General features: G+C 49.5%; 1 protein-coding gene across 1 annotated transcript; it reads right to left on the bottom strand.

The window, feature by feature from the left end:
* Positions 1–6,928: 6,928 nt before the first annotated feature.
* Positions 6,929–9,268, bottom strand: LOC138353506 (uncharacterized). The gene is made up of 3 exons (XM_069306484.1): positions 8,515–9,268; positions 8,157–8,242; positions 6,929–7,897 (listed from the first exon to the last, which is right to left on the bottom strand). The coding sequence occupies exons 1-3, from the start codon at positions 9,266–9,268 to the stop codon at positions 6,929–6,931; spliced, it is 1,809 nt and encodes a 602-aa protein (XP_069162585.1).
* Between the last annotated feature and the right edge of the window lie 2,626 nt (positions 9,269–11,894).

Below are 11,894 nucleotides of genomic sequence, written 5' to 3'. Positions count from 1 at the left end.
AGAGAGAGAGAGAGAGAGAGAGAGAGAGAGAGAGAGAGCAGGGGAGAGATAGTGGGAGAGAGAGAGAGTGGGAGAGATAGAGAGTGGGAGAGAGAGAGAGTGTGAGAGAGGGAGTGGGAGAGGGAGTGGGAGAGGGAGAGAGGGGGGGAGAGAGTGGGGAGAGAGTGGGGAGGGGAAGAGTGTGTGTATGGGCGATACGGGGGACTGGGGGGGGGGGAGCAGAGATGGCGACCAGGTCAGGTCAGGTCAGATGGGGGGGTCAAGAGGGGGGGGGATAGTAAGGTCCTGATCCCAGGTGTTAATGCCTTTTCCCCTGACTGAACGATTGTGTGTGTGTGTGTGTGTGTGTGTGTGTGTGTGTGTGTGTGTGTGTGTGTGTGTGTGTGTGTGTGTGTGTGTGTGTGTGTGTGTGTGTGTGTGTGTGTGTGTGCGTGTGTGCGTGTGTGTGTGTCTGTTTTAGCGTGTGCACACTTGTGTGCGTGTATACGTATGTGGGCGGGCGTGCTTGTATGTGTCAAGATATCCCTTATGCGTTACCTCTGCCTAAATGAGCCACCCTGAGATTTTTAAATATATATGATATCCTGAACAAGAATTTGATAATATTTTACCTCAATCTGTACACCTGATTAATTGACCAGAGAGGGGGTACATACCAGACTCCTCCCGCTCACACAACCAGATGAGTAAGGACGATGTATGATGATGATGGTTATCCGTCGTTGTCTTCCACTAGGTGATTCACTAAGTGCTGGTAGATTGACGAGGTCGGTTCTTCTCTGTCTACACAAAGCTCTGGAGTCAGTCACTCTATCGTTGTGTGACAGTTCACTAATTCACTGTACCACTGATCACAGTCACCACTCAACAGCACAATCAGGTAGTTCCACGGCGGGGCGTCCCACCCGGTCAGGTCGCACACTTACATGCACCGGTGATGCCACTAGCTCCACTTTGGTTTCTTCGCCAAATCTTCGCACTATCGCTAGCGATATGACTATGCTATGTTGCACCCTGCTAGCTACACACTGCGAGAGGCCAAATACTGTGATCTAGCCTCTATACTCCTTCAATGTCCCGAGAAATTGACGAATTTCCGCGGACCTCACTAATCGTGTGTGTCTCCTATCGTCTCCCGGCCTACTGTGTGTGTGTGTGTGTGTGTGTATGTGTGTGTGTGTGTGTGTGTGTGTACTCACCTAGTTGTGCTTGTGGGGGTTGAGCTCTGGCTCTTTGGTCCCGCCTCTCAACCGTCAATCAACAGGTGTACAGGTTCCTGAGCCTACTGGGCTTTATTATATCTACACTTGAAACTGTGTATGGAGTCAGCCTCCACCACATTACTTCCTAATGCATTCCATTTGTCAACCACTCTGACACTAAAAAAGTTCTTTCTAATATCTCCGTGGCTCATTTGGGCACTCAGTTTCCACCTGTGTCCCCTTGTGCGTGTGCCCCTTGTGTTAAATAGCCTGTCTTTATCAACCCTGTTGATTCCCTTGAGGATCATGAAAGTGGTGATCATGTCCCCCCTAACTCCTCTGTCTTCCAATGAAGTGAGGTTTAATTCCCATAGTCTCTCCCCCGTAGCTCATACCTCTCAGCTCGGGTACTAGTCTGGTGGCAAACCTTTGAACCTTTTCCAGTTTAGTCTTATGCTTGACTAGATATTGACTCCATGCTGGAGCCGCATGTGTGTGTGTGTGTGTGTGTGTGTGTGTGTGTGTGTGTGTGTGTGTGTGTGTGTGTGTGTGTGTGTGTGTGTGTGTGTGTGCGTGCGTGTGTGCGTGCGTGTGTGTGTGTGTGTGTGTGTGTGTGTGCGGTTGTGTGTGTGGTTGTGTGTGTGGTTGTGTGTGTGGTTGTGTGTGTGTGTGTGTGTGTGTGTGTGTGTGTGTGTGTGTGTGTGTGTGTGTGTGTGTGTGTGTGTGTGTGTGTGTGTGTGTGTGTGTGTGTGTGTGTGTGTATGGGATACCCTTGGTAAGCGAGGGTGACAGGTAACCTTAAATGTTCTGTGGTCAACGTGGAAGGGAGGGGGGTGGGAGGGTAAAACCCACCCTCCAACATCTGGGCATAATACTAGCAGACTCCACAACACTCCCTAGCTGATACTTGTAGATGCCTCATCTAACCTCACTTATGCATTAACCTACAGTTCCTGTGATATTTAAACTCCTAATCACAATGGCGTCTCACACTAATACTTTGATGCACCGAGCCCGGTACCTCCCCACTACGTCAGGTGGGCTTGGGCGTTCCACGGGAGCGCGAGGGAGAGCCCTGTAAATTCTGAAAAGTATATAATCTTTTCAACTTTGTCAGCTCAATTCTCGTCCTAAGATATTCAATTTGGTATCAAAATGTTCGTAATAGAATTCTCTACAGGATTAAATGCAAATAAACTCCAAAAGCCCGGCTTACCATCCGCAACTAACAGAGAAAGTGAGAGAAAGTTACCCGAGAGCCCTCAAGAGTGATAAAATGTTTACACTCTTTTCAGTTTTGTCAACTCAATTCTCGTCCTAGGTCTTTCATTTTGGTATCAATGTGTTTGCAATTGAATTCCCAACTGGCCTATATGCATATAATATCAAAAACAGCAGCGATCTCCACCCGCCGACATGATGAAAACAGGCCGGGGTTACAAGAAAGAGAGCGCTGAGCCACCTCAAGGCACTTCTCACTATGAAAAGTGAATATTCTTTTCAACTTTATCATCTCAATTCTCGTCCTAGGTTTTTCAATTTGGTATCAATGTGTTCGCAATAGAATTCTCTACAGGACTAAATGCATATAAAGGACAAAAGCCTGGCGAGAAAGTGAGAAAGTGAGAGCGTGTTACCCGGGAGCGAGCCAGAGCAATAAAATGTGTACACTCTCTTCACTTTGGACATCTCAATTCTCGTCTTAAGTCTTTTATTTTGGTATCATTGTCTTCGCAATAGAATTCCCTACAGGAGTATGCAAATATAAAGTCCAAAAGCCCGGCGTACCATCCACAACAAGCAGGGGAAAGTGACAGAGCGTTACCCCCGTGAGCGCTAATAAAGAGCAATAAAATGGGTATTCTGTTTTCAACTTTGTTACCTCAATTCTGGTCCTAGGACTTTAATTTTGGTATCAATGTATTCGCAATGAAATTCCTTACAAGAGTATATGCATATAATATCCAAAACCGCAGCAAGACCTTCCCGAAAAAAACGCTACTGTTGCCGCACTTAGGACTCAATGCTGAGTCCTCGCCGGACTTTCCCCTATTTTGTGGAGGACTCAATGCTGAGTCCTCGCCGGACTTTCCCCTATTTTGTGGAGGACTCAATGCTGAGTTATCACTGGGCGAAAGTGCTAAACTGTATTGGATTTTGTCCTGAAATAGCAATATGCTGACTGGACGTGTATGTATGTATGTATGTATGTATGTATGTATGTATGTATGTATGTATGTATGTATGTATGTATGTATGTATGTATGTATGTATGTATGTATGTACGTACACGTACGAACGTACATATGTATGTATGTATGTATGTATGTATGTATGTACTCACCTAATTGTGCTTGCGGGGGTTGAGTTTTATCTCTTTGGTCCCACCTCTCAACAGTCAATCAACTGGTGTACAGATTCCTGAGCCTACTGGGCTCTGTCATATCTACATTTAAAACTGTGTATGGAGTCAGCCTCCACCACATCACTGCCTAGTGCATTCCATTTATTAACTACTCTGACACTGAAAAAAATCTTTCTAACATTTCTGTGGCTCATCTGGATACTAAGTTTCCATCTGTGTCCCCTTGTTCATGTCCCACCCGTGCTGAAGAGTTTGTCTTTGTTCACCCTGTCAATTCCCCTGAGAATTTTGTATGTGGTTATTATGTCTCCCCTTACTCTTCTGTTTTCCAGGGACGTGAGATTCAGCTCCTTTAGCCTTTCCTCGTAGCTCATACCTCTCAGTTCCAGGACGGGCCTGGTGGCATACTGCTGAATATTCTCTAACTTTGTCTTGTGTTTAACTAGGTATGGACTCCAGGCTGAGGCTGCATATTCCAGGATTGGTCTGACATAAGTGGTATACAGGGTCCTGAACGATTCCTTACACAAGTTTCTAAAGGCTGTTCTTATGTTGACCAGTCTAACATATGCCGCTGATGATATCCTTTTGATGTGGGCCTCTGTCTGTCTGTATGTATGTATGTATGTATGTATGTATGTATGTATGTATGTATGTATGTATGTATGTATGTATGTATGTATGTATGTATGTATGTATGTATGTACGTATTTATGTATGTATATATGTATGTATGTATTGTCATGGGGGGTGGGCCGGGGCTCTGCTTGCATTCGGCTGCTAGGGGCTCAGAAGGCAGAATACACAGCCCCTCCAACTCCCGGGATTCACCAGAGTCTCCTTGGTCCCACAGGAGAGGACCAGCAATGCCCACCACCGCAGGTCTTTGCTTCCACCACTGAAGGGGGGTGGAAGCTTCAGCCTGGAAGCCCTTCAGTCAACCTCGGGGAAACTGCTATCAGCAGTTCCGGCCTAGACCGGAGGAGTGAAGGAAAACTCAGGCTTACCTTATAACAATAAATTCCCCTGAGTTTTGCCTGCCAGACAAAAAGGTTGCAGGAACTCCTTTCCCGCCTGCCTTCTCTATCTTCTTCTTAACAAGGTCGCCAGCTGGGTTAGTATATCTGCACCCCAGCGATGCAGTTCAGTGGGTGTATTCTATACTGTTTGTTGCCAGAGTGTTGCTACTCCCATAGATCTGCTATTGGACTGTCGGCCCAGGGTACTCTCCCATAAAAGTCTGTGTGGCTTTACCTCTCTCCAGCCACTATGTTACCTGTTGCCACCAGTCAGGCTCTGATACTAGCCGGATGGCTAAGGGTACACTCTTATATAAGTCTGTGCTGCTTTACCACTCTCCAGGCGATAAGAACTTCTATAGAAAACGCGACGTTCCCTAGGTGGTACTATGATAACCCTCGTGTATGCTCATATAGAAATATTATAATGGAGGCACACTTAAACACAATGGTAAAATGTGTGAATTTACTGACATAAATTACATGATCACACATACAATCACAAGCAATACATGAAAATGAAAATAAGGATAATAAATCTGGAGATCTTCAGCAATTCTTCTTTCACGACCTCCAACCACTCCTTCAACTGGGCAGATTAGACAGGAGTCACACACTCTCTCACATAAGGGCCTTATCACCATGTCGGCACCTCTTCTTCAACTGTCCTGCCGTCCACACACACTGTCCTCTCCAACAGTCCTGGACACAAGCGGCCCTGCAGCCAATTTTACTACTAAAGTATTAATGTCATACTGCCACATACATAAGTAAATATCGTGGCCTATCTAGCCTACTCACACAAGGGGTAATGGGAGGGAAAATTTATCTACCTTACATTCCTGGCTCACGACGCCTGTCCCTCGATGGTGTGAGGTTCCCACGCTTCCTGAGTCGATCCTTGACGATCCAGGAACGTTCCACAGGTCCTCAGGTGACGCGAAGCCTTCGCGTCGTCGCCGTTCCAATCCCAGAGATTCAGCTATCCCAATCCTGGTTCACCAATGGGCACTGAGCTAATCACTATATTCACACACTCGTCCCTTCCACAAGGCGTTGATCCTCGTCCTAGGAACGGTGTCGTCCCTCCAAAACCCTCAGTGGATGTGACCCAGACACAGCTAGGCCTGCCCGCCGCACCTTCCAGACCTCAACGTCCAGCGGCGCCGCCCAGCGTCGTCGCCGACTATTTTCCAAGTTTGGCACTCCTCTGCTCAATGAACTTGGTTCCTTTTTGCTTCCCAGAAGCGCAAGGTCTCCAGTAACTTATGGTGGACTGCGATGGCTAGTTTAATCCACTGAATAAGGCTTGTAGAGCCTCAAATCCTCGAGAGCTGACCGAGGCGCATCCTCTCACCTCCACAGTCAGGTCAACTCTGACGTTGGCGCCGCCCGTGGCACTCGGTGACGTCACGGCAGGCTCTGATTGGTCGCTCGCGACCTAAGTCGGCCAATCCGCGATCGGCTAGTGTCCCTTACAAAACGTCATATCTGCAGTAGGGGATACTCTTTCATTTATATCAGGGCGCCACTTTCCCATTACCTACAACTTATAATGTAAATTTCTCCCTTATCTGGCAGCCGGTCTGGTTGCCACATATATCAACAGATTCACTGTACCTCAGAGAATCAGTAGGGAGAGCTGATATGCCTCTTAAAGCAGGCAAACGAAAGAAATAAGAGAGGGCACCGTAACATACCCCTCCCCTTAAAATAAGAGTCATATTGGTTAGTAAATCCGGGAGAGGGCATCTGCTACCACATTCTCCCTTCCTTTAATGTGCCTGATTTTCAGCCAGTACTCTCGTAACAGTAGGGCCCATCTTGTCAGCCTTTGGTTCGAGTTCTTCATCCCGTGCACGAACGTCAAGGGGTTATGATCGGGGAACACTCGCACAGGTCTAATACCTCCACCCACATAGACGTCGAAATGCTTAAGTGCCAGGATCAGGGCTAAGGCTTCCTTTTCCACTGTACAATAAGCCCTCTGGTACTTTTCGAATTTCTTCGAGTAGAATGCCACTGGACGGTGGACTCCGTCCTTCTCTTGCCCCAATCCCCACGTCGCTAGCGTCGACGTACAAGATAAAGTCTGACTCAAAGTCGGGCGAAATCAGCACTGGCGCTTCGGTTAATAACTTCTTAGTCTTCTCGAAGGACTCCTGGCATGCTTTCCCCCCACTTCCATCTAACGTTCTTAGATAGCATTTCAGTCAGAGGGTGTGCCACTGTCGAGATGTTCTTGCAAAATCCTCTATAGTATCCAATCATCCCTAGATATTGTAACAATTCTTTTCTCGTCCTGGGATTCGGATATTCTTTGATTGCCATCACTTTCTGGTCTACTGAGTCACTTCCCCTTGACCCACGGCGAAACCTAAGTATTCTAATCGGGCCTTTCCGAATTCGCTCTTGGTCAGATTAACGGTCAGGTTCGCTTCTTCCAACCGTTGGAACAACTCCGTCAGTCGATTCATGTGTTGTTTCCAGCTATCGGCGTACACCACTATATCATCTATATACACGGCGCAGCCTTCCATCCCTCTTAGCACTGCGTTCATCATCCTCTGAAAACAACTTCTGCTATTCTTCATACCAAACGGAAGCACTTTGTACTGGTACAATCCGTCTGGAGTAGCAAACGCTGAGATCCTTCTTGCACTCGGAGACAAAGGGATTTGATAATACCCTTTCAGCAGGTCGACCTTGGTGACAAACCTTGCGTTTCCTACTTGGTCGACACAATCACCTATTCGGGGCAATGGGTGAGAATCTGACACGGTTATTGCATTCACTTTACGATAGTCGGTGCAAAAACGATATGATCCATCACTCTTCTTGACCAGCACACAGAGCGAGCTCCACTCACAGTTGCTGGGCTCAGCGAGATCATTCGCCAGCAGATATTCCACCTCCTGTCGCATGATCTTCCTCTTCTTAGGACTCACCCGATAAGCGCTCTGCTTGATTGGGTTTCCTCCGCACACGTCCACCTCGTGCACCACACTCTTGTGCCGTCGGGGCACGTCCGTGAAAAGTGACTTGTTCCTTCTTATTAGGGTCACTAGTTCTCTCCTTTTCCCTTTATCCAGATGACGCACCCTGTCTTCTAGGTGTGTCAAACTCTCTGTATTTGACAGGCGCGTACCATCGGCACGGGCCCACTTTCTCTCCTCTGCTGGCAACACTTGGTTCATCTCCATACACAGAACCAATTTCCCTTCTTGTGACTGCGTTACTCCCTTCACTCTCGCATTCTCTTGCTCCTCTGGGAAGTATAGCTTCAAACGGTTGATATGACACACCTGTGTCTTTTGGGGGCGATTCGGCTTGCTGATCTCATAACTTACAGGACCCACACGCCGAATAACCGAGTATGGACCACCAAAGCGTGATTCCGTCACTCTACCTCTCCCAGGTAGCAACATCATCACTCTGGCTCCTGCCTCGAACTCCCTTGGGACAGCCTTCTTGTCGTACCAGATCGACATCTTCTCTTGCGCTGTCTTCAGGTGATCAGCAGCCAGCTCCTTCGCCGTTTTCAATCGTTCATGGAATCTCTGCACATACTCTTCCACTGTCACTAATGTCTTCTTTGCCGTCAACTGCTCCTTCAGCATCAGTAATGGGCTCCTTACTTCGTGCCCAAACACTAGCTGGAATGGAGAGAATCCCAGAGACTCAACTATAGCATCTCGGATCGCAAACAGGGCTGGACAGACAGCCTCATCCCATTCTGCTCCCTGTTCTGCACAATACACTCTTAAGATGGTCTTCAGAGTGGAGTGGAACCTCTCAATCGCTCCCTGCGATTGAGGTCTATAAGGAGACGATCGTAGTTGGGCTATTCCCCAGCTCGCAATAGCCTGCCTAAACCACCTCGACTGGAAAACACTTCCACAGTCGGACTGGATCTCCTTGGGCACACCTATCCAAGCAAAGAACCGCTGAAGGTGTCCCATGACGCATCTCGACGTCACCTTCTGCACTGGGATCGCCTCTGGAAATCTCGTCGAAGCACACATGATGGTCAATAAGTAATTATTTCCCTTTCTTGTCCTAGGTAGTGGTCCCACAACTTCGATTATTAGGCGTTCAAACGCCTGGCCAAATGCAGGAACTGGAACCAAAGGTGCTTTTGGGATGGCAGGGACATTCTTCCCCGCCCTCTGGCACGGAAAACACGTCTTGCAGATTCTTCTTACATCCGCGTCCATGCCCGGCCAATAAAAATATTCCCGAAGCCGGCTTAAGGTCTTGTTTACTCCCAAGTGACCCGCAGGATCAACTGAGTGTGCAAGCTTTAGCACCGTGCCTCTGTGCTGCACTGGCACCCCCACCTGACGCCTCACTCTCAGCATATCATCACCTGCTTCTTCCCTAACCGGTCTCCACTGCCTCATTAGCACTCCCTTTTCCACGAAGAAGTGAGTCGGTGACTCCGATCCGGCGAGATCCCCTTCCGCCTCCCGTACCAACTCAGGAAACTCTTCCTTTTGCAGCTCACCTAGACGGGTGCAGTCAATACCTAGAGGACTGGTGAGAGTAACTTGGGCACTCCTATCCGACCCTTCCTCACCTGTCGCCTGTCCTCTGGCCTCTTCTCGGAACAAACGATCGAGCCCCAGGTCACCCGGCATGTTCCCTTCGGCGTGACTGGATCCGCTCACATCAACTTCCATGACGTCTCGTCCCGACGTCACCGCGCATACCGGAAATGCCACTCTCGCAATTTCCGTTTTGCCACTGCTGGCGCCCGTCCTGCTGCTCTGTCGATAGGGCTCTATACACTCCTCACCCTTAATCAAATTCGGGAGAACACATCCCCCACAGGAGTCATTCCCTAGGATCACCTGAGCTTCCATCCTGGGCAGTAAAGCACAGACCCCTACCACGAGAGTCTGACAACCATAGTCTGAATTAAGAGTCACCTTATGAAGGGGCATCCTCACTTGTCCCCCCAACGTCCTTATTAGGGCCTCTCCTGTACTGGAACTTCTGTAGTCCTCGGGGAAGAGGGATTCACTAACAAGGGTGAAGTCGGATCCCGTGTCCCTCAGCATCCTCGCTGGCACAGGATCAGCTCCCCTTATCTTCACCGTCCCCTCACACACAAAGGGGTGAATCGTCTTCTCCCTCATCACCGGCATATCCCCTGAGTTATTGTTGGCTTCTTCGCTTCCTATCCTCGCGAAAGCCACGTTCCCACCGTGCCTGGGGCGACCGCACTCCCTTGCAAAGTGTCCTTGTCCCCCACAGTTGTAACACCGACCGCCTCTCCGGGGCGACCCTCTACCAGTCATCCTGGTAGCACCAACGGTAGAGGTTCCCTGAGTCCTCCTAGGACTCTCTGTTGTCGGTTCCCGGGCAGCAGCACTCACTCCCGAGCTGGGTCCACTGCTCACAGCTTGGGGCTTCCTCCCCACGTCCCTTGAGCTCTTGAACCGGGTTACTTCGTGGGGCACACTACTCTTGGGAGAGTCCCCACCCGTCATCGCTCCTCCTGAACTCCTAAAGTTCCCTCCCGACCTGGGGTAAGGCGAGTGTCTGGGTGGCCCCTCCCTCCTGAGATGTAGTGCCTCCTCCAGCATGTCGGCTCGGTCCGCTGCAGCCTTCAGGTCCTTAATACCTGCTTCTCTCACCCTTATTCGCAACTCAGGATGGAGCACTGACATAAACTTCTCCATCACTATCAGTCGTTTGATATCATCCGCCGACTCCGCTTCCTCCGCCTTCAACCATCGTAGGAATTTCCGTTCCATATCCCTGGCAGTCTCGGCGTAAGACTTCCCCGACGCTCTTGTACACTCTCTGAACCGCTTCCAGTACATTTCTGGAGTCAGCCGGAATGAGTGGAGCACCGCATTCTTAATCGCGTCGTTTTTAGCGCACTCCTCTAGGTCCAGCATGTTGTAGGCTTCCCGGGCCTCACCGGTCAATCTGCCCTGGACCAAAGCAGCCCAATCATCTTCCGGCAACTCCTTCAGAGTCGCTATCTGTTCGAAGTGTTCGAAGAACGCCACAGCTTCTTGTGGTTTGAACGTTCCCTTACTTTGAGGTCATCCTGCCGTGCAGGTAGTGGGGGCAGCCCACGCTCAATGCGACGCAATTCGACTTCTTTCTTTGCCTTTATCTCTTCCAGTCGCAGTTGTCTCTCTCCTTCTCCCCGCAGCCGAGCTTCACGTTCCTCTCGCTGCAGCTGTGCTTCTCGCTCCTCTCGCTGTATTTGCGCTTCTCTCTCCTCTCACTGCATTTGCCCTTCTCTTTCCTCTCGTCGCAGCTGGGCTTCCAGTTGCATCTTCATTATTTCCAGTTGCAGGCTCCTCTTACTACAGCTGGACCTTCCACTGCGCCCATGTTCACTGTGAATTCTCTCCACACTGGTAGGCGCTTGGGGTGGCTCCAGTTGGGACGGTTCACCTTGCGACGGTTCTTCTTGGGACGGCTCTCCTTGAGATGGCTCCTCTCCCGTCGCCTCCTCTCGAGCCGTGAGCTGTGCCATGATCTCTATCCTTCGCTCCGCTACCTTAGTCATTCTCAACCTGATCCCAAAGTGGTTTGCCACTTGTTGGAGCTGGGCCTTGGTACACTCTTCCAAAATTCTCTTGTCTCCTGTCTCAATAAATTTCCTTACTTCATCCTCCACCATCTCTATATCATCGAGCATACACGACATCACAGACAAGTTAGTAGGTACTAATTTCACCGTTTCAGTCCCTTAGCTGGTTGGACAACAGTACCACTGAATTCACTGGCCACGCTGTATTAGTACCCTGGCAACACTTGTCTTGAAATTTGGGCCATACTGTAGCTTGGTGACCATACCATGGCAACACTGTAGCCTGATCCACGCTTCCTGGCGAAGTTATCAGTTCTTGGCTACCGTGGTTCGAATCCTGGCAAGGTTGCCAGTTCTTGTCACGGGGGGTGGGCCAGGGCTCCACTTGCACTCGGCTGCTAGGGGCTCAGAAGGCAGAATACATAGCCCCTCCGACTCCCAGGATTCGCCGGAGTCTCCATGGTCCCACAGGAGAGGACCAGCAATGCCCACCACCGCAGGTCTTTGCTTCCACCACTGAAAGGGGGTGCCACTGATTCACCCTGGAAGCCCTTCAGTCAACCACGGGGAAACTGCTATCAGCAGTTCCGGCCTAGACCTGTGGAGGAGTGAAGGAAGACTCAGGCTTACCTTATAACAATAAATTCCCCTGAGTTTTGCCTGCCAGACAAAAAGGTTGCAGGAACTCCTTTCCCGCCTGCCTTCTCTATCTTCTTCTTAACAAGGTCGCCAGCTGGGTTAGTATATCT

Source organism: Procambarus clarkii, chromosome 58 (assembly GCF_040958095.1).
Source record: "Procambarus clarkii isolate CNS0578487 chromosome 58, FALCON_Pclarkii_2.0, whole genome shotgun sequence".
Classification (NCBI taxonomy): Eukaryota; Metazoa; Arthropoda; class Malacostraca; order Decapoda; family Cambaridae; genus Procambarus; species Procambarus clarkii.
This window is presented reverse-complemented; position numbering and strand designations above follow the sequence as displayed.